Source organism: Schistocerca nitens, chromosome 9 (assembly GCF_023898315.1).
Source record: "Schistocerca nitens isolate TAMUIC-IGC-003100 chromosome 9, iqSchNite1.1, whole genome shotgun sequence".
Lineage (NCBI taxonomy): Eukaryota > Metazoa > Arthropoda > Insecta > Orthoptera > Acrididae > Schistocerca > Schistocerca nitens.
Window position 1 is genome coordinate 356517705 of NC_064622.1, and position 24216 is coordinate 356541920.

At 41.9% G+C, this 24216-nt stretch overlaps 1 protein-coding gene across 1 annotated transcript in view; it reads left to right on the forward strand.

The window, feature by feature from the left end:
* The window catches only part of LOC126203286 (DNA repair protein RAD50), a 323733-nt gene that overhangs the window by 85576 nt on the left and 213941 nt on the right, over positions 1–24216 (forward strand). Inside the window, exon 6 of the mRNA XM_049937544.1 lies at positions 23125–23282. Within this exon, the coding sequence (XP_049793501.1) occupies positions 23125–23282 (158 nt within the window). The remainder of the gene's footprint in view (positions 1–23124; positions 23283–24216) is intronic.

The window sequence follows — 24216 nt, forward strand, 5'->3', positions numbered from 1 at the left end:
GCTAAATATGGAGCTCTTGTATCAGGATACTCTGAAAGAAACCTGACTGGTATACAATCTGGACCGGAGTCCTTGCTTTTATTAAGTGATTTAAGCTGCTTTGCTACACTGAGGATATCTACTTCTGTAATTGTCAACTTGGCAGTTGTTCTTGATTGGAATTCAGGAATATTTACTTTGTCATCTTTTGTGAAGGAGTTCTGGAAACCCATGTTTAATAATTCTGCTATAGTGGCACTGTCATTAGTGACTTCACTGTTGTTATCATGCAGTGAAGGTATTCATTGTGTCTTGCCACTGGCGTGCTTTATAAGTATGACCAGCCAGATTCCAAGACAGAATTTTGTTGTGGTAATTATTAAATCCTTCTCACATTGAAGTACACGCTATGTTTTGAAATTCTGCAAAACTTTGCCAATCTTGGGGATTTTGTGTTCTTTTAAATTTGGCATGCTTTTTTCATTGCTTCTGCAACAGTGCTCTGACCCCCATTTTGTGTGCCATGGGGTACCAGTACCATCACTTATTAAGTTATGTGGTATATATCTCTCAATTGCCATTGATACTATCTCTTTCAAATCACTCCACATCTTTTCTACACTTACATGATCAGATCAGGAGGAGTGAAGGCTCTCTCTTAAAAAGGTGTTAAGAGCATTTTTATCAGCTTTTTTAAATAGTAGATGTACTTTGCATTTATTTTTGATGGTTGTAGGTGTTATGGTACTCAACCTAGCAGCAACTGCCTTGTGGTTGCTAACCTCTGTATTTGTCACAATACTCCCTATTTGTCCAGAATTATTTGTTGCTAAGAGGTCAAGAATGCTTTCACAACCATTTACGCTTCTAGTGGGCTCGTGAACTAATTGTTCAAAATAATTTTCTGTGAAAGCATTCATTACAATTTCGGATCACATTATATGCCTGCCGCTGGCTTTAAACGTATAATTTTTCCAGCCTATTGAGGGTAGATTGAAGTCGCCACCAACTATAATTGTATGAATGGGGTACCTATTTGAAAAAAATGGTTCAAATGGCTCTGAGTACTATGGGACTCAACTGCTGAGGTCATTAGTCCCCTAGAACTTAGAACTAGTTAAACCTAACTAACCTAAGGACATCACAAACATCCATGCCCGAGGCAGGATTCGAACCTGCGACCGTAGCGGTCTTGCGGTTCCAGACTGCAGCGCCTTTAACCGCACGGCCACTTCGGCCGGCTATTTGAAATGAGACTCAAGTTTTATTTGAACTGTTCAGCAACTATATCTTCAGAGTTGGGGGGGTCAGTAAAACAATCCAATTAATAGTTTAGTCCGATTGTCAGGTATAACCTCTACCCATACTATTACACAGGACTTATCGACTTCAATTTCACTACAAGGTAAACTACTTCTGACAGCAATAAATATTCCACTGCCAAATGTATTTAATTTATCCTTTCTGAACTCTGTTAGATCATTTGAAAAAATGTCGTCCAAACTTATTTCCGACTTTAGCCAGCTTTCTGTACCTATAACTATTTGAGCTTCAGTGCTGTATTAGGGCTTGGAGCTCTGGTTCTTTCCCAATACAGCTTAGACAATTTACAACTACAATACCGATCGTTTCTACAACTACCTTACTTGTTTTACCTGCCCCCTTTTAGACGGACATCCTTTGTGTGGTTCCCTGAGAATCTCTAACGTAAAAAACCGCCCAGTCCCTTCCACACAGCCCCCACTACCCGTGTAGCCTTTTCCTGTGTGTAGGCGACTCCACCCTCTGATTCAGACACTTCACTTGGCTCTGCACCAAAGCACCACAGTCGGTTTTATTGATGATGCTTCAGATGGTGTGCTCCGCCTTAATCTCACAAGCATGACTGACAGTCTTTACCATTTCTGCTAGCCGCCCGAAACCAGAGAGAATCTCCTCTGATCCAAAGCAATACTCGTCTTTGGTATCGACATGAGCCACAACCTGCAGTTGGTTGCACCCTGTATTCTTCATGGCATCCGGAAGCACCCTCTCCTCATCCAGAATGACCCCCCCACCCCGCGGAGTGCACACTGGCTTCCTTTCCCTCCTTGGCAGCCATGTTCCTAAGGGGCCCCATTATGTGCTTAACGTTGGGGCTCCCCAACTACCAGCAAACCCACCCTCTGTGAATGCCCAGACCTTGCAGGTTGAGAAGCTTCCTCTGGAACAGGGTGGACGACTGCTTCTGGCTTAGAGACTTCATCAGCCACAGATAACACCTGAAACCTGTTCGTCAAATGAACCGGGGAGGCCGTACTATCGGCCCCTCGGAAAGTCTTTCACTGCCTGCCAGACTTCGGAATGATGATGATCTCCCACTCAACCGCAGGTGAGAGGTCAGCCTCAATACAGGCAGCACCTGGGGCAGCCACAGCAGTGGGCCGATCGGGGTACACATGGGACGTGCTCAACGTCCCATGCGTCCCTGGATCCGACCCCCCACATGCCCTTTGGCAGCAGCCTCAGGCTGTGTGACGGTAACCAACACAGCCTGAAGCTGTGAACGAAGAGTCACCAACTCATCTCGCATTTGTACACAGCAATCCCACATTTTCCATTGCTTGTAACAGTAAAAATATTTTCATAAATTAAAATGATCAGTAAACTGAAAAAGATTATAACAGGGACAGAGAAAAGTCTGCTCACTAAGTGGCAACAGATGCAAACCACAGAAAGCCATAAAGTTGCTGGAACTAGGAGACCCTTTCTTTAGCAGAAGAGAGAAAATTGCAGCTTCTTCCTGCTGTTAGTTATCAACCCTTTTGGCTTATTTTTATTGTATTTTAAGTCATCTTTAACCTTTGCAAGGAAAACACTTTTGAATCGGACAAGAAGTATGTAATTATTTTCACTACACAACATAAAAATTCGGAGTTAAAAACTATTATGTTGAATAAAAGAACATCACCAGGACAAATTACGTGTATGATAAAATATATATATAATAGAGGGAAACATTCCACGTGGGAAAAATATATCTAAAAACAAAGATGATGTGACTTACCAAACGAAAGCGCTGGCAGGTCGATAGACACACAAACAAACACAAACCAACCTTAGCCAGCTTCATCCTGACCCACAACTTCTTCACTTTTGATGGCCAGACATACCAACAATTAAAGGGAACAGCCATGGGTACCAGGATGGCCCCCTCGTACGCCAACCTATTCATGGGTCGCTTAGAGGAAGCCTTCTTGGTTACCCAGGCCTGTCAACCCAAAGTTTGGTACAGATTTATTGATGACATCTTCATGATCTGGACTCACAGTGAAGAACAACTCCAGAATTTCCTCTCCAACCTCAACTCCTTTGGTTCCATCAGATTCACCTGGTCCTACTCCAAATCCCATGCCACTTTCCTTGACGTTGACCTCCATCTGTCCAATGGCCAGCTTCACATGTCCGTCCACATCAAATCCACCAACAAGCAACAGTACCTCCATTACGACAGCTGCCACCCATTCCACATCAAACGGTCCCTTCCCTACAGCCTAGGTCTTCGTGGCAAACGAATCTGCTCCAGTCCGGAATCCCTGTACCATTACACCAACAACCTGACAACAGCTTTCGCATCCCGCAACTACCCTCCCGACCTGGTACAGAAGCAAATAACCAGAGCCACTTCCTCATCCCCTCAAACCCAGAACCTCCCACAGAAGAACCACAAAAGTGCCCCACTTGTGACAGGATACTTTCCGGGACTGGACCAGATTCTGAATGTGGCTCTCCAGCAGGGATACGACTTCCTCAAATCCTGCCCTGAAATGAGATCCATCCTTGATGAAATCCTCCCCACTCCACCAAGAGTGTCTTTCCGCCGTCCACCTAATCTTCGTAACCTGTTAGTTCATCCCTATGAAATCCCCAAACCGCCTTCCCTACCCTCTGGCTCCTACCCTTGTGACCGCCCCCGGTGTAAAACCTGTCCCATGCACCCTCCCACCACCACCTACTCCAGTCCTGTAACCCGGAAGGTGTACACGATCAAAGGCAGAGCCACGTGTGAAAGCACCCACGTGATTTACCAACTGACCTGCCTACACTGTGACGCATTCTATGTGGGAATGACCAGCAACAAACTGTCAATTCGCATAAATGGACACAGGCAGACAGTGTTTATTGGTAATGAGGATCACCCTGTGGCTAAACATGCCTTGGTGCACGGCCAGCACGTCTTGGCACAGTGTTACACTGTCCGGGTTATCTGGATACTTCCCACTAACACCAACCTATCCGAACTCCGGAGATGGGAACTTGCTCTTCAATATATCCTCTCTTCCCGTTTCCCACCAGGCCTCAATCTCCGCTAATTTCAAGTTGCCGCCACTCATACCTCACCTGTCATTCAACAACATCTTTGCCTCTGCGCTTCCGCCTCGACTGACATCTCTGCCCAAACCCTTTGTCTTTGAATATGTCTGCTTGTGTCTGAATATGTGTGTGTGTGTGTGTGTGTGTGTGTGTGTGTGTGTGTGTGTGTGTGCGAGTGTATACCCATCCTTTTTTCCCCCTAAGGTAAGTCTTTCCGCTCCCGGGATTGGAATGACTCCTTACCCTCTCCCTTAAAACCCACATCCTTTCGTCTTTCCCTCTTTCCTGATGAGGCAACAGTTTGTTGCGATAGCTTGAATTTTGTGTATGTTTGTGTTTGTTTGTGTGTCTGTCGACCTGCCAGCACTTTCATTCGGTAAGTCACATCATCAAACGGGAAAGTGCTGGTAGACACACACAATAAAAAACACACAAACACACACACAGAATTTCAAGCTTTCGCAACCAACGGTTGCTTCGTCAGGAAAGAGGGAAGGAGAGGGAAAGACGAAAGAATGTGGGTTTTAAGGGAGAGGGTAAGGAGTCATTCCAATCCCGGGAGCGGAAAGACTTACCTTAGGGGGAAAAAAGGTAAGTCTTTCTGCTCCCGGGATTGGAATGACTCCTTACCATTTCCCTTAAAACCCACATCCTTTCGTTTTTCCCTCTCCTTCCCTCTTTCCTGACGAAGCAACCGTTGGTTGCGAAAGCTTGAAATTCTGTGTGTGTGTTTGTGTGTTTTTTTATTGTGTCTTTCTACCAGCGCTTTCCCGTTTGGTAAGTCATGGAATCTTTGTTTTTAATATATTTTTGTCATATACAAAGATGATGTGACTTACCAAACGAAAGCGCTGGCATGTCGATAGACACACAAACAAACACAAACATACACACAAAATTCAAGCTTTTGCAACAAACTGTTGCCTCATCAGGAAAGAGGGAAGGAGAGGGAAAGATGAAAGGATGTGGGTTTTAAGGGAGAGGGTAAGGAGTTATATATGGCTTCCCTCTGACAACCATGCCTCCATCCTTGCTACCCTCCCTGTTTTCCTTTCCCTGTTGCTTCATAACCTGGGTTTTGAGTAACTGAATCTACTTTCCCTTCTTCCCTTTCTTTCCCCTCTCTCCTCCCTGATGAAGGAACATTTGTTCCGAAAGCTACAACGTAAATTTTTAAATTTTTGGTTCTTTTTTTTTTTTTATCTATCGGCTGTACTGAGCTGAGGTAAGTACTGGCCAGCCCCTCTTATCTCTTTGTTAGTATTTGTTTCACATCTTTATATGAGATTTTCCATTAATCATATATATATATATATATATATATATATATATATATATATATATATATGTCTGCTTGTGTCTGTATGTGTGGATGGATATGTGTGTGTGTGCGAGTGTATACCTGTCCTTTTTTCCCCCTAAGGTAAGTCTTTCCGCTCCCGGGATTGGAATGACTCCTTACCCTCTCCCTTAAAACCCACATCCTTTCGTCTTTCCCTCTCCTTCCCTCTTTCCTGATGAGGCAACAGTTTGTTGCGAAAGCTTGAATTTTGTGTGTATATTTGTGTTTGTTTGTGCGTCTATCGACCTGCCAGCGCTTTTGTTTGGTAAGTCTCATCATCTTTCTTTTTAGATATATTTTTTCCACGTGGAATGTTTCCCTCTGTTATATATATATATATATATATATATATATTTTAAGCTCTACACACTGCTTCTACTGCTGCTCTATTTTTTTTTTTTTTTTTTTTAATTTAGATTGTGATAAAATGGATTTTTCGCAATTTTATCTTGTACTTCTAAGGTGCACATCATAATCATCTACTCCTTCTTCCTGTATAGTTCCAGCCTCTACCAGTCCATCTTTTCCTGTCTTCAAACTATGTTTCCCTCTACACACTGTGCAGTCTTCTCCTCTCTTATTCACCCATTCCTTCACTGCCGTGATCAATCTCTCGGACTTCGTCTAGGTCTCTTGCCTCATGTTATCATTTCATGAGACCTTCTTTGTATCTTGCCAACCCTCATTCTTTCAACATACTCGTACTACTTGAATTTTGTTTCTTCTATGGCCTCTTGCATGGGCTTCTCTTACAGTATAACTCTATCTCATTCCTTACTCTGTCCATTCCTGTAAGTCTATCATTTTTCTTTGAAATTTTGTCTAGCAAGCCTGTATCCTATGCATTCTGTTCTTCATTAACTGCATTTCTAATGCATACATGAATAATGGAGGATAATATACTTGGTATAACATTAGCTTGCTTTTTGGTAGCACATCCTAGCTCCAACCATCCTCCTTACAGCGTGCAGAAATCCATGTTTGTTTTTTCCTTTCATTAATCTCTGCATCATGCACCCCACTGTCTTCCATTATGTTCCCAAATACACTATGTGATCAAAAGTATCCGGACACCCTCAAAAAGATAAGTTTTTCATATTAGGTGCATTGTGCTGCCACCTACTGCCAGGTACTCCATATCAGGGACCTCTGTAGTAATTAGACATTGTGAGAGAGCAGAATGAGGCACTCTGCGGAATGCACGGACTTCGAACGTGGTCAGGTGATTGGGTGTCACTTGTGTCATACTTCCGTGCGCGAGATTTCCACACTCCTAAACATCCTTAGGTTCACTGTTTCTAATGTGATAGTGAAGTGGAAACGTGAAGGGACACGTATAGCAGAAAAGCGTACAAGCAGACCTTGTCTGTTGACTGAGATAGGCCGCTGACAGTTGAAGAGGGTTGTAATGTGTAATAGGCAGGCATTTATCCAGACCATCACACAGGAATTCCAAACTGCATCAAGATCCACTGCAAGTACTATGACAGTTAGGCGGGAGGTGAGAAAACTTGGATTTCATGGTCAAGCGGCAGCTCATAACCCACACATCATGCCGGTGAATGCCAAATGATGCCTTGCTTGGTGTAAGGAGCTTAAACATTGGACGATTGAACAGTGGAAAAATGTTGTGTGGAGTGACAAATCACAGTACACAATGCGGCGATCCGATGGCAGAGTGTGGGTATGGCAAATGTGCAGTGAATGTCATCTGCCAGCGTGTGTACTGCCAACAGTAAAATTCGGAGGCGGTAATGTTATGGTATGGTCGTGTTTTTCATGGAGAGGGCTTGCACATCTTGTTTTGCTAGGCACTATCACAGCACAGGCCTACATTGATGGCTTAAGAACCTTCTTGCTTCCTACTGTTGAAGAGCAATTTGGGGAGGGCGATTGCATCTTTCAACACGATCGAGCACCTATGCATAATGCACAGTGGTTACACGACAATAACATCCCTGTAATGGACTGGCCTGCACAGAGTCCTGACCTGAATCCTATAGAACACCTTTGGGATGTTTTGGAATGGCGACTTTGTGCCAGGCCTCACCACCGACATCGATACCTCTCCTCAGTGCAGCACTCCATGAAGAATGGTCTGCCATTCTCCAAGAAACCTCCCAGCACCTGATTGAACATATGCCAGCGAGAGTGGAAGCTGAAATCAAGGCTAAGGGTGGGCCAACACCATATTGAATTCCAGCATTGCCGATGGAGGATGCCATGAACGTATAAGTCATTTTCAGCCAGTTGTCCGGATATTTTTGATCACATATTGTCCGGATATTTTTGATCACATATTGTACGTGAAGATTTTTCACTCTCTTTAGCACTTGCCCTTTATTACGTATATCCGCTGTTACTCTCAACTTATTCCATGCTATCAGTGTCATTTCACAGTTATTTGCAATAAATTTCAAACAATACTGTTCCACTTCTTCCTTGTGGCTATCCTTCTCCATTTCCCCACACCATTAAATAATCTGCATACATAGTTGATATGGTGATCAAAAGTATCAATTCACTAAATTGTTCATAAAGGTAGCAGCAGAAATTCTTGTGTGCAATTCAGTTTGCGGACAGATCAGAATGCATCAATAATCACATAAGTCAAACTGTTCTCAGGTTGAATATTGGTTTATACACCACAGCACTTCAGTAGATATGACCCTGTTGCCTTCATTTGACTGACTTGCCTAGTCATTTATAGGGGAATCGACAGTTTAATGTAGGAACCCTTGAAGAAATACTAACACTACGACTTATCTTAGAAGATAGGTTGAAGAAAGGTAAACCTTCATTTATAACATTTTTAGATTTAGAGTAAGCTTTTGACAGTCTTGACCGGCATACACACTTTGTAATTCTAAAAGTAGCAGGAGTAAAGTATAGGGATGAAAGATTATATCAACTTGAACAGAAAACAGAATGCAGTTACAAGAGTCAAAGAACATGAGAGGTGACCAGTGGTTGATGAGGGAATGAGGTAGGGTTGTAGCCTATCCCTGATGTTACTCATTCTGTAAATTGAGCACATAGTAAAGGAAACCAAAGAGAAATTTGGAAAGGAAATTAAGAGTTCAGGGAGAAAAAAATAAAAGCTTTGAGGTTTACCAATGACTGTAATCTGTCAGAGACAGTTAAGGACTTCGAAGAGAATTTGAGTGGAATGATTAATGTCTCCAAAAGAAATTATTAGATGAACATCAGCAAAAGTAAAATAAGGATAATGAAATGTACCTGAATTAAATAAATTACTGCTGGTGGAATTAGAGTAGGAAATAAGGGGCTAAAACAGTAGACGAGTAGTTCTATTTGGGCAACAGAGTAACCGACATCGACAGAAGTAAAGAAAGTATAAAATACATACCGATAATAGCAATTGAAACTTTTCTGCGAAATAGAAATAGTTAAATGTCTTGCCTTATTGGAAACTGGAACATGGCCGGTAAACAATGCAGACAAGAACAGAATAGAGTCTTTTGGAAAGGTGATGTTACTGTAGAATGGTAAAGATTAGATGGACGTATCAGATAATTGGTAAAGAGGTATTGAATCAAATTGGGGAGAGAAGAAATTATGGTAAAACGTTTGTAAAAGAAAAGATCAGTTGACAGGACATATGCTGAGGCACCATGAAACAGCCATGTGGTAATGGAGGGAAGTATGGCATGTAACAATCCTATAAAAAGTGCAGTGAATGACTGCAGTAAACAGATTGAAGTGGATACAGGTTATAATAATTACAGGGTTATTACAAATGATTGAAGCGATTTCACAGCTCTACAATAACTTTATTATTTGAGATATTTTCACAATGCTTTGCACACACATACAAAAACTCAAAAAGCTTTTTTTAGGCATTCACAAATGTTCGATATGTGCCCCTTTAGTGATTTGGCAGACATCAAGCCGATAACCAAGTTCCTCCCACACTCGGCGCAGCATGTCCCCATCAATGAGTTCGAAAGCATCGTTGATGCGAGCTCGCAGTTCTGGCACGTTTCTTGGTAGAGGAGGTTTAAACACTGAATCTTTCACATAACCCCACAGAAAGAAATCGCATGGGGTTAAGTCAGGAGAGCATGGAGGCCATGACATGAATTGCTGATCATGATCTCCACCACGACCGATCCATTGGTTTTCCAATCTCCTGTTTAAGAAATGCCGAATATCATGATGGAAGTGCGGTGAAGCACCATCCTGTTGAAAGATGAAGTCGGCGCTGTCGGTCTCCAGTTGTGGCATGAGCCAATTTTCCAGCATGTCCAGATACACGTGTCCTGTAACGTTTTTTTCGCAGAAGAAAAAGGGGCCGTAAACTTTAAACCGTGAGATTGCACAAAACACGTTAACTTTTGGTGAATTGCGAATTTGCTCCATGAATGCGTGAGGATTCTCTACCGCCCAGATTCGCACATTGTGTCTGTTCACTTCACCATTAAGAAAAAATGTTGCTTCATCGCTGAAAACAAGTTTCGCACTGAATGCATCCTCTTCCATGAGCTGTTGCAACCGCGCCGAAAATTCAAAGCGTTTGACTTTGTCATCGGGTGTCAGGGCTTGTAGCAATTGTAAATGGTAAGGCTTCTGCTTTAGCCTTTTCCGTAAGATTTTCCAAACCGTCAGCTGTGGTACGTTTAGCTCCCTGCTTGCTTTATTCGTCGACTTCCGCGGGCTACACGTGAAACTTGCCCACACGCGTTCAACCGTTTCTTCGCTCACTGCAGGCCGACCCGTTGATTTCCCCTTACAGAGGCATCCAGAAGCTTTAAGCTGTGCATACCATCGCCGAATGGAGTTAGCAGTTGGTGGATCTTTGTTGAACTTCGTCCTGAAGTGTCGTTGCACTGTTATGACTGACTGATGTGAGTGCATTTCAAGCACGACATACGCTTTCTCGGCTCCTGTTGCCATTTTGTCTCACTGCGCTCTCGAGCGCTCTGGCGGCAGAAACCTGAAGTGCGGCTTCAGCCGAACAAAACTTTATGAGTATTTTTACGTATCTGTAGTGTGTCGTGACCATATGTCAATGAATGGAGCTACAGTGAATTTATGAAATCGCTTCAATCATTTGTAATAGCCCTGTATGTAAAGATGAAGATGCTTGCTGAACCATGATGCAGCTTGGTGTTTTTCATATTCACAAATCATTGCAGAGTTGAAACAAGTGAGAGGTGATTGAAAAAAAATCTCAAGTCCAACTTGATCAAACTCTTTGCTTTTGGATTTGGGTCCTCTTCTTACTCACAGAACCAGCAAGAAACATTAAAGTCACATATGAAAATTTAACACCTTTTTATGTTGTCCTAAGGTTGCAAATAGTATTGCTTTGGAAAATTACTTGAGGTTGAGAGGCAAACAAGTGTAGTAACAATGACAATAAATTATTATTATTAGGTATTGTTGCTATTACAGCAGCAATTATCATAATGTTAACACAGTTACGATGGTCAATATCATCGTTTTCGTGGGTGTAGCTTTATAGTTAGGGTCTTAGAGACATGAATAGATAAAGCTAGACACTTTGAAGCACAAGCACTATGGCAAAGTAATTGGATAAAGGTTTGATTTAAACTATGATTTACATATTAAGATGTAGTAAGCAGGTGTTTACCAGTAACTACTCACTACATTCTCAGGTTAAAATACAGTGTGTTTATAATTGAATATCAGGGTTTTAACGCTTTTTAATATTTATTACATTAAACTTACAGTTATAAATGATATGTCAAATGAAAGAGCAACTCAAACAGTTGTGTTTGGCACCAGTGTGCATGTGCAGCGCGCAATGTTTCCACCGCAGTCCGCTAGACAGCGGTAGTAGTAAAGATGGTGACTAGTGAACAGAAAGCGTTTTGTGTTTCGCAGTTTGCAAAGACCGAATCTGTAGTTACTGTGAAATGTGCGTTCCAGCTGAAGTTCAGTTGTGATCCTCCAAGTAATAATAACATTCGTAGATGTTATCATCAATTTGAAGATATCAGCTGCCTTTGTAAAGGGAAGAGCACAGGACGACTAAGAGTTAGTGAAGAGACTGTTGAGCGAGTGAGAGAGTCGTTCACTCGTAGCTCAAAGAAATCAGTCCGGAAGGCTAGTCGTGAATTACAAGTTCCTATGTGGACTGACTAGAAAGTTTTAAGAAAACGCGTACAACTACGTCTGTACCGTTTACAATAATTACAGGCTCTAAAGCCTGCAGACCATGTATTATGTGCCAACTTCGCAAATGAAATGTTGTTTTATGACTATGAAGATTTCCTTGATCATGTTGTCTTCAGTGAAGAATCGACCTTTCACCTTAGTGGACATGTTAACTCTCATAATGTGCACATCTGGGGCGCAGAAAATCCTCACAAGATGGTACAAATGCAACGAGAGTCGCCTAAAGTGACTGTTTTTTTGTGCCGTATCCCAGTGGAAAGTTTATGGGGCTTTCTTTTTTGGTGAACCTTCTGTAACTGGCACTTCTTACCTTGATACACTGGAGCAATAGCTCTTCCCTCTGTTGGAAGAAGATAAACCAGAGAACTTCATTTTCCAGCAAGATGGTGCGCCACCTCACTGGCATAGCAAAGTACGCGATTGGTTGAACTTCACTGTACCCAAGCCCTGGATAGATCACAAGGGGCCCAATTACAGGGCTTGCTTTGCATGGCATCCACGTTCACCCGACCTAACGCCATGCTATTTTTTTCCTTTGGGGCTTCATCAAGGATCGTGTGTACGTGCCTCCGCTACCAGCAGACCTCCCTGAATTAAGAAACCCGATTGAAGCAGCTGTTGGTACAATCGCTGAAGACACACTTGTCAACATTTGGGAAGAACTTGGCTGTAGACTTGATGTGTGCCTTTGGGGCTTCATCAAGGATCGTGTGTACGTGCCTCCGCTACCAGCAGACCTCCCTGAATTAAGAAACCCGATTGAAGCAGCTGTTGGTACAATCGCTGAAGACACACTTGTCAACATTTGGGAAGAACTTGGCTGTAGACTTGATGTGTGCCGTGTGACAAATGGTGCTCACATTGAACATTTATAAGGTTCTTGGTAAAGCTGTTTGAGTTGCTCTTTCATTTGACATATCATTTATAATCGTAAGTTTAATATAGTAAATATTATAAAGCAGTAAAACCCTGATATTCATTTATAAACACCCTGTATAATGTTGGGTTCTTGTATGTTGAGGCAGTATAAATGAGAAAAACAGTCTTTAACACACCTATAGTTTAAGTTTCTAGATTATAAATATAATGATCAGAATTAAATGGGATGTATAACTCTAGTTAAATAGATGTGCATTATATATCGTGATCCATCAAGTGAGTGTTCGAGCTTTGATAAGGGTCACTTATTTGGGGGAACAAGGTTCCATTTTTATCCTGAGGCAGGCAATTTAATTTGATCCTGTAGAATTACATTGTGTTCAGCAAGTCTACAAGTGATATGGGATGTAGAAAGAGTTGAAAGAACAACGATTTTGATTCGGCATTCTGACGCCTAATGATTGCATGGAACATTATTTGCGTATTTAATTTATTAGATATTATTGAACATTGCAGTTCCTTTTTCACTAAATAATATTTGAGCTTCCTTGTAAAATTACTGTTATTTGCACCCTCCTATAGGTGTTTGGATTCTTTCTCTGTCTCTGTCTCTCTCTCTCTAAATTATGTGGGGAGTTATCACTAAGTGTGCACTACAGTAATTGTGCCAAGGCACATTGTGTTTAAATGGACTGTGTTAAGGCAGATTGTAATGATGATTATGTCTTATACATTTGGTTGGGTGATATTTGATGAACATGTATGTTTCATCTATTGATATATTCTGTTTTTGTGCCGTGAAATGGTAGAGAATAAACATGCAATTGTACAGCCGATGACACAAATATTCTCTTTTCAAAAATCTCTCTAAACATCTTGTGAACCGTAGAAAGATTAATGTAAGTATCCCAAATCAAGCGTTGATACTTTATGTGGATAAAGAGAAAAGTGTTACAATAAAGGAAATACTGCTTGTCACATAGGCATGTGTGAGAGGTGTGTTATGTGGAAGATGTGTCAGTAACACATGTTCTAAGTGTCTGATAAACCATTTCTGGAAATTAGGCTGTTGACAAGCCTGAGAGTTGACTGTAAGGCCAAAATATGGTAGGTGGGCATAGAATTTGGGGGTGGGGGGTGGTAATGATGAATTGCGAGTGTGGAAAGCCAACTGGAAAAAGTGAGTAGCATTAGGAAAGACAACAAAATACATAAGGCCAAATCAGTTTGTTCCTGTATACAGAAGTTAAGGCAGGGAATGCTGTGAAAGCCAGTTATGTATTTCTGTGAAAATAGCCACAATAACAGTTTTGAATGTGAGAAATGGAGGATTCCAAAATTGTTGTGCAAGGACCTGGGTTAAGCTCATTGTAATCATGATTCTAGCTACGTGTAATAGGATAGAACAAGGGTAAGCTTAGGTCATTGTTTTTATGAACAACTATTATTGATCAACACCTGAAGAGATATTAGGAAGGTTTCAGGCTAACATCCTGTCGATATGTGTCTCATTTGTGACATGAGTGACAATGTCCATGCCAAACCCTGTACAGTCTTCTGTTATCTTATTCTCTCTTGTTCCTGTCTATTACAGGCATGGGCAACCTTTGGTGACCCATGGGCCTGATTCGCTTATTTAATGAAGCTCACATGCTGCCTCATTACATACACGACAGCAGTGCTTCTAGCACATAAATTCAAAACTATAGAGTTTTTAACGTTGATGTTTTGTGGTAACACACCAATACGAACCGCACCCATTTTACGACACACCACACCAGCAAATTATCCGTCAAAATTTGTGTTTTTGATAATACATTCATTTTATGTTCGCCATGTACTCAGAAGTTTACATTAATTTTTATGTCATGAACACTGTTTCTTTTCTTATGACATATTACAATATCTGTCTTAAAAACTTTTGTTGTAAACTTCTGCTGTGATATTAGTGAAGGAACACTGTCATGACATGTAAATAAATGTAATTATCTGAAGATGCCAGGCACATTGAAGCGTAATTACGCAAAAATAAATGCCTATAAAACCAACTGGTTGAAACTAATTCATTATGAATTACATTCAGTTGCAACAGCTGCAATTTTCTAATACATCCACATGCTCACGCCCACTAATTTCTTCCTGCAGGCTGCCGGTTGCCCATCTGTCATCTATTATCTGTTTCCACTCTTTTCGATGTCTTTCTTCTGATTCTCCTTCTGTTCTTCCTCCTATCCTGTTATTATTATTATTATTATTATTATTATTATAGCTTACTTTCTGTTTATCTTTTGCTCTGTCATCATATCTTTACCACCCATTAGTTCACAGAATTGTCAGTTGACTTCTCATGACCAGTATGTAGTTATTTGCTTAGGATTTTCCTCTCAACTATTAGTATCCACAATTTTTCAAACTGATGTACTTAGAATTCAGAATGCTTTCCCTTGTTCCATCTTTCACAGCTTTTCTTTCTCATATCTTCTGATCAGTAAATAAATCTGGAGGTTTTCCAGTTAATTTGATTTTTACTAGCCAAAATATGTTTCAGAATTAGGGGATTGTTGTGTCAAGAAATGGGATAAGCCCATTGTGGACATGACTTCTAGCACCATATAACAACACAGAATCAGGGTCACATTAGTCGAGTGTTTTTATGAATAAAGATTATTTGTTAACATCTGAAGAGAGAAGAAGGAAGGAAGGAAGATAGGTTAACATCCTGTCTGTGCACATGTCATTCAAGACAGGGAAGAGATTAAGAGAGAAATATTTAGGATGTTCTGCTATGCACCTGTAGATTATTGTTGTGTTCATACATATATTGAGGCTGGCTGAACAGTGGGATCCATAGCACTCAAAATTCTACAGCAATAAAATTTTTTCTTGAAGACAGAGAGAGAGGGTGGGGTGGGGAGCCAATATGATGTACAAGGTGTCTCTAACTAAAGTTCAGTTTTCAAAACGATCTTGAAAGAGAACCACTGCTCAGAATGGCATCAGATTTGAAGAGCATATTATTATTGGTGCATGGGGAAACATCATGGAACAAAAAGAAATTTAAAAAGCATTTTAACCAATAGATGGCGCTGTAAGTGTCTTAATGTAAATCAGGTCAGCTACAAAGTACAGGCAAATCACAGTATGATGGCTATTTGTGTGAGCTGCACATTACACCATCTTTACTGTTCAATGTGCATGACTGCACAAGTTCAGCAGTGACCAGTTGTGGCACTATTAGTTAGGTAAGCCTATCACAGCTAGGTTATACCACATTGAATGGGAAAAAATCAGTTTTTTATTGTCATGAAGCTAAAAACTGCATCAAAAGCAAAATGACATCATTTTTTTAATTGTCCTGTGGCCAAACCCCGCATAAAAATCAGAATGATATTGGTTTCTAACTGTCGTGAGACAGGCACAAGACTTGTTCGGTATGTTGCTATCCACTGTTTTCTGCAAACTGAAATCAGGAAACAGCATGTTCCACAACATATCAGTGTGTCTCGGGGGTGACGTTCATAACGCATTGCACAATGCATGCCTTCAATTCAGCTACATTCATAATTGGAGCATTGAATGCAACGTCTTTCAGATAACCCTACAGCCAGAAGTCAGATGGATTAAGATCAGGTGATTTGGATGGCCAGGCTGTAGGGAAATGACAGCTGATAATTCTAGCATTTCAGAAATGCCTCTGCAGAAGTGGCTACAGTCGCTGTGCAATGTGCAGATGAGTGCCATCGTGCATAAGTATGATCCTAACCACACATCCATACTGTTGAAGGGTTGGAATGATGTTTGTGTGCAAAAGATTCTCATACCTGTTTTATCAGTGATGCCAGGTAACAGGACTCGCAGGACTTACCTCCTCAGAAAAATACAGTCGCTGTGCAATGTGCAGATGAGTGCCATCGTGCATAAGTATGATCCTAACCACACATCCATACTGTTGAAGGGTTGGAATGATGTTTGTGTGCAAAAGATTCTCATACCTGTTTTATCAGTGATGCCAGGTAACAGGACTCGCAGGACTTACCTCCTCAGAAAAATACAAACCCATGATAAACAATGCTATTAACCCACACTGCACAGTCACCTTTGCAGAATGAAGTGGTACAGGTTGATGTGCATGCAGATTTTCCGTTATCCATATTCTATCATTCGGTGAATTGCCCACTTCCATGCAAGCAAGAAATTCCAGAGAAAATGTTTGTCGTGCCGGCATGTCAGCAGGAGGACAACTCAGGTGATTTCCTTTTCGGGGGGCTCTTTAGCCACTCTTTAATGAATTTGTGCTTGGCTATCAAATGCCCAGAGCCTTTACAGCATCTCTTCCCTTCCCCTACTGCACTCTGTCCTCCTGCTATTCTTGTTCCCTTCACTTGGGTCATGCGTCTTAGATATTTTCGGAAATGCATTCTGAAGTTTCGGTAGATAGGCAGTAGAACAGTCCCTAGTCTGCTTTCCCCCCCTGTCTTCATTCTCTATCCCCTTCCTTCCTCTGCTTTGATGCTTGAGATCTCTCTTTTTTTTTCTTCATCCTTCCTGTACACTCCCGAAGGCTGGCCCATGCGTTTGGCTCATAACAGGTGACTGGCTAATGCTTGACTCCCAACTCCAGTTTGACAGGTAGAGTTTGCACATACCCCTTGGTACAGGCCAGGCCCAGGAAGAGGTGAGTGCCTGAGCTGTTACCTTTTCAGTTGGCAATTGGTCCTTCTGTTTGGAGTTCGGGGGTTGTGACCTGAGGCGTGAACAATCACCTAAGGTGGGTGTTCCCCTCTGAGTGTGGCCTCAAATGGAAGGAGCACGCCATCAGAGACGCTGGCAGTCGTGGAGGATTTTCTCACCATGAGCCAATGATATTCATTCAGTCTATGTCTGCGAAACGTAAATGGAATGAGGCTAAAGTTTCGAGGACTCTCCCAGCTGCACTTTGGTTTCAGGTGATGTCACATACTGAAGGAAGTCAGTCTTTTGCAGCAGTTAATCTGTTTATTATTCAGAAAGGTGTTGACACAATTGCAGGCCCTTTGAAATCCTGCTCTCACTTACATAATAGGACTTTTCTTCTGGACACCAATTGTGATTTTCAAGCCCAACAATTCCTTACAGTGTTGCTCCTCCATGGTTATCCTGTTCACGTCGAGGCCCATCTACACTGAATTCTTTGTGTGGTGTTACTTACACTCAACTGCTTGATGGTCGACTGAGGGGGAAATCCAAAATTCACTCACTGATCAGTGTGTTGCTGTGGTTCATCAGGTAATGAAAAAGGTTAATAGAGACTTAAAGTGCCTACACGCATTCTTTCTCTCACATTTGATCGAGTAGTGCTTCCATCAGAGGTTACGACAGGCTACAAAGTCATCAGGACCCAACTGTACATTCCAAATACGATGTGTTGCTATCAGCATCAGTGTTATAACCAGACTTGCATGTGCTGTCAAAACACGGCCAAATGTGTTACTTATGGTAGAGATTCTCATAAGGATGATTATCTGCCTCTTCCTCCCAGCTGTCTCAGTTGTAATGACAACCATGCCACCACATCCTGTGAGTGTTCCACGTATTTCGATGAGTAGGCCGTCCAGGATATCCGAGTGAAGGAAAAAGTACTTTGCTCTGTCCTTTGCAAGTTGTCCTTGGCCAGTTGTAAACCCTCCATTTTACCATCTGGCACTTATAGTGCAGTTCTTCCTACACCTCGCTCCACGAAGGACATTACCAAGCAGACTTGTGACCTCCAATTCAGCATTGCAGTTGTGAATCGCTCAGTGTCATGGTAGCATACCTGTCTTCTTCTCCCACAGTTGCACAAGAAGCCACAAAATTTTTGCCCCCAGTGACGAAATCACATACTACACTACTGGTAGGCCGGAAAGGACAAAAGGAACACGCCCCTGAAGACTTCCTATGTCCCTCCAGCCGACAAATGTCTTGAGTCTTCGTCTGCCAACCATAAAGACTCTGAGAAATCAAACGAAGGCAAACGATTTTCTCCTTCCCCGACTCCTGAGGCCCTCTTAAATCGTGATGCCCCATGATACCCTCACCCGGTGGACCTTGCTGTACACCACCTACGGTTTTTCAGCCCTGGAGTCCGCAGGCTGGCCTAGTGAGAATTCTGACACCTGCATACTCGGCAGTCACTGAGGTGATTGCTCTTCATTTGTTTGCCCCTCCCCATTCCCCATTATAACTCTTCTCCAATACAACATTGGTGGCATCAGATCCAACAAGGAGGAATTATGACTGTTCTTGGACTTATAGTGTACGGTTGCTTTCCATGTCCAGGAAACGAAAATAGGAACTTTGCTGCTCAGTTGGAATGACGTCCATGGCTAAACTATCTCACTGAACATCTGGCTGCAAGCTGTTGCAGTCTGCATTTACTTTCCTCGTTTCACTTTTTCTCTTTGTAATGTCTACATCCCTTCGTCATTCGCTGTCACCAGGAAAGACTTGCTGTAGCTTATTGGTCAGCTCCCTCACTTCTCTTTGCTGCTCGGTGACTTTAATGCCCACAATCCCCTATGTGGCCCTTCAAGAACCTGCCTGAGAGGTTCCCTTGTGACTGACATTCTCAGTCAGCTCAATCTTATCTGTCTTAAAACTGGAGCACTCATGTTCCTGTCAGACGCTACACACATCTATTCCCATTTGGACCTCTTGTTCTGCACAGCTCAGCTTGCCTGTTGTCTTGAGTGGCCTGTCCTCTCTGACAAATACTCGAGCGACCACTTTTCGCACGTTATCCGTTTTCTGACTTCTAACCCACCAGTGTGTAAACCCAATTGGCAGCTTTCTAAGGCCAGCTGGAGGCTACTCCTCCCTGGTGACCTTGGGTGAACAACATTTCTCCAATTGTGATGACCAAGTAGAGCACCTTACAAAAGTTATCCTTAGTGCTGCAGCATGTTCTGATACTCACATTTCTTCTTTCCTTTGCCGTGTTCCAGTCTACTGGTGGACTGAGGCGTGCCATGACTCGATTCACATGCGGAGACATACTCTGCACATTTTTAACTGTCGTCCTACAATGGTGAACTGCATTTGTTATAAACAGTTGCGGAGGCTCTGGTGATATCCTTCTCCTCTCAGAATCGTGAATTTCACGTCCTGCCTTTACTGTGAGACAGCTTAACCATACTCACAGCTCATCCTGATTTTCTGCCCCAGGACTGGATGATGATCACATTCAGATTTTGCAGCACTTTTCTCTTGCAGGCAAGCACATTCTCCTTCATACGTACTGTTGCATTTGGGCAGATGGTACGTTTCCCAGACACTGGTGTGAAGCCACTGTCGTACCCCTAGCTAAGTCCAGTAAGAACAACTTTCTTCTAGCTACTGGCCCATTTCTCTCACCAGCTGTTTTTGCTAGGTGATGGAACATAAGATTCATGGCTGGCTGGTATAGTAGCATGAATCTCACAATATGCTAACTGCTGCACAATGCGTATTTCATGTCTGCCATTCTACAGTTGACTATCGTGTCATGATGTCAACTCATGTCATGATTGGTTTTCTACAGAGATACCAGACTATGACTGTGCTTTTTGATTTGGAGAAAGGCTATGTCACCTGCTAGACAATTGATCTAGCTCTGTGGGGCTTCCGAAGCTGCCTGTCCTACTTCCTTCAGTAACTTTTAGAAACTGAGTTTTCAAGGTAATTGTGGGTTTGACTTTGTTGGACACCTTTATCCAGGAAAATGGGGTGCCTCAAAGCTTTGTCCTGAGCATCATCCTCTTTGCTATAACCATAACCCCTGTCATGGACTGCCTTCCACCATGTATCTCCGGCTCCCTTTTTGTTGACAACTTTGCGATCTGTTGCTGTTCTCCATGGACTTATCTTCTTGAGTGACTTCTTCAGTGATATCTCAGTCGTCTTTACTCGTGGAGCATTGACGATGGCTTTCTGTTTTCCAGTGACAAAACCATTTCTATGAATTTCTGGTGGCGCGATGGGTTTATTCCACCGTTTATACATCTTTGGCCTGCTGGTCGCTCCACAAGTGTTACCTGGCCACCCGCTGTACCCGGTCGCCCAGTGTCCTATGTGTCCTAAGCAGTACTTCCTGAGGTGTGGATCGGACCAACCTCCTCTGCTTACACCAATCCTTTGTCCATTTAAAACTAAATTATGGGTGTTTTTATTTTTTTTATTTTTCTGCTTGTCCATCCATTCTACTCCATCTTAACACAATCCATCATTGTGCAATACATTTGGCCACTGGCACCTTTTACACTAGCCCTGTTGAGAGTCTCTATGCAGTAGCTACCATACTGCCACTGTCATACTGTCATGATATCCTCCTCAGCAGATATGCATGCTGTTTGTCTGTTTTGCACAGCCACCCATTCTATGCCCCCTATTTCAATGACTGCCTTAACCACCAGTATGGGGTGCGTCTTTCTTCTCTGTTACCTCACGGAATTCACTTTCAGCTATTGCTACGGCAGCTTAACTTACGCTACCTGACATGTTCTCAATGGAACTCTTCACAGCCCTGGCTTCGTGCAGCTGCCTATTTTCATGTAGGACTTCATTTGCTTCCCAAGGACACTAATCCAGATTCAATCTATTGTTGTAAGTCTCTTGACCTTCACACGCAACTTAGCAATACCACCTTCTGTACACTGATGGCTCCAAGACCAACCATGATGTCGGGTGTGCCTTCCCCAAAGGCACTGACCCTTTTCGATACCAGCTTCTGGAACACTACTCAATTTTTACCGCAGAGCTCTTCGCCCTGTATCAAGCCACCCAGTACATCCGCTGACACAGGCATTTTAATTGTGTCATATGCTCTGATTCTCTCAGTGCCCTTCAGAGCCCCTGTGTGCTGTACACAGTCCATCCCTTAGTGCAGTGGGTCCCAGGAAGCTTCCATTTGCTCACAGTTAAAGCAGCCACTGTGATGTTCATGTGGGTTCTTGATCACATCAGTCTGCTGGGAACTGAGGCTGTAGGCACTGCTGCCAAGGCTGTAGTCCTCCTACCTCAGTCTACTAGTTTTTCCATTCCTTCACATGATCTCTGTGTCACCATCTGTTGGCAGATGGTGTCACTTTGGCATCACCACTGGTCCTCTGTACATAGGAACTAGCTCCAAGGAATTAAACCTCTCCCAATGGCTTCGCCGACCACCTCTCTGCCCTATTCTCGTGAGGAGATCATATTAGCTAGGCTGCCTATTGGGTACTATCTTTCTAGCCCTCGCCATTTGTTAAATGGAGATCCTGAACCACTTTATGCTGATTGTCACCAACCTTTGATGGTTTGCCTTTTCCTGATTTAATGCCCTTTTTCTAATGCTTACTTTCCTGTGTATGTTTCACATCTTAGTCATTGGCCATTTTAGCGAATGCCGAGCGTGCTATTGACCACATTTTACTTTTTGTGCATCTTAGTAATATGGGGGAAGGACATTTAATCTTTGGTTAGGGATCTCCGCTGTCTCTATGGCGTATTTTGTGGGCTTTTCTCCAAGGGGAAGTCCTTGTTTTTAGCTCTCTTTCCCTCCATTGATTGGGCTTAATGTATAGTTGCTTTTAACTTCTTTTGCTTATTGGTGTTCTAGAGTTATGACATGGGCGCTTGTGATGTCCGTTGCTTTTGCACCCTGAAACAAAACAAAACAAACGGGTAGTTTTGTATGGGTAGCAATGTATAATGTTATGTAGGATTTTATGCACTGTGCTCGCAGTCATATCCAATGTTCATGCAATTCCCTGTGCACTGCAAATTTGCTCACTTCCGCTCAACTCCTCTTGCAGTGCTGTGGCCACATCTTTGACAGACATTGAATGAGGTGCTTTTGTCCCACTGCCACATTGCACTTCAAAAAAACCTGTCTTTCAGATTTTGTAATCATCTTTTCCATACCCTTAGCAAACATTGGACCATTGCCTTTTTTCATACCCTTGAGTCCCTGGAACTTCTGCAGAACTTCTGGGGCACAGTCACCGTTCTTGTAAAACAGCTACCAGCAGCACACAATTGTTCATACAGACTTTCATGTTGGGTGTCGTGGATGCAAACTGAGAGACAACCATGTGCCGTGCATCTGTTGGTGTGCTTTTTCTGATATGTACGGCACCATCTGTGTTCATATTGTTTTTTCTCCAAGACATTTCCCCTGTATTAATAATATGCTGTTCAAATTTGAAATCGTTCTGAGGAGTGGTTTCGTTTCTACAATGTGCCGAAACTGGAACTTTAATTATGGACATCACGTGTTCAGCAGTTACAGAACCATTTTTAAATGTGTACCTTGTGCTTAAAGGTACGTAATTGTCTACAGAGAGGTAATTTTGTTATAATGTAGTGAGAAGGAAACTTGGGAAAATGCTAGAAAACATAAACCTTGTAATTAATTTTTCTTTATTTTCCAGAAAGAGCTGAAGACAAGATGAAAATACTAGAATCGCAACAATCAGATTTAAAGAAGAATATCAAGGAAGTGCTGGAGTGGAAAACTTTAGAAGAAATAACTGATTTAATCAACAGTTTTAAAACTGAAGCAAGGAACTGGCAGGAGCACTTGAAATCTGTAAGCTGTGACTGGAGCAGTTTCTTTTTGTTTGTATTTTAAAATTTTAAATTAAATTAAAAAAGGGCAGGTTTTAACTTTAATCTAATGAATATATGTTCTTACTATGTTGCAAGATAGTATTTTATACTATTGATCTCAAATTATGAGTGTATTTCACCTCCAAATTAGCAAGAATTGGACATGGTTACTATTAGTTTACCCATCAGCTGTTTTATTCTGCAACAGTGTGGTTTCAGTATGATGATAGTCAGCACTGAGCTAGTCTTGAGCTACAAATAGGGTAATAATAATAATAATAATAATAATAAAGATTTTATTGTCTTTAGGCCATTACAGCAATTGACAACGTCAAATGAAGTTACAATTTATAATACAGTGTGATAAGGTATTGACTACTGAAATATTTTAGCTTATATTACAATAAATGTACAGTGGGTCATCTGTTGGATTACTGCATTTTACAGTTGAAGAATTCATTGATATCACAGAACGGGTGGGCAATAAACCATTCATGCAGTCTTTCTTTGAATGTATGTTCAGGAAGATCCTGTATGGCATGTGGCAGCTTATTAAATAGCTTGTGCCCTGTGACTTCATAGCTATTTATTGATTTTGATAGTCTGTGGTAAGGCGTGTATATGTGTTTGATGCTTCTTGTGTTGTAACAGTGTACATTTTCTCTACGTTTTACATCTTGTAGGTTCTTCTTCGTAAAGATTAAGACATTGTATATATAGAGGTTTATTACAGTCATAATTTTTTGTTTAGTAAATAAGGGTTTGCAGTGAGCCTTATGTGAAGAATTTGTAATTATCCTAATGGCTTTCTTCTGCAATAATAGGATGTCATGTATATGACTACAGTTACCCCACAAGATAATGCCATAGATATTATACTCTGGAAAAATGCAAAATAAGATGATCTGATGTAT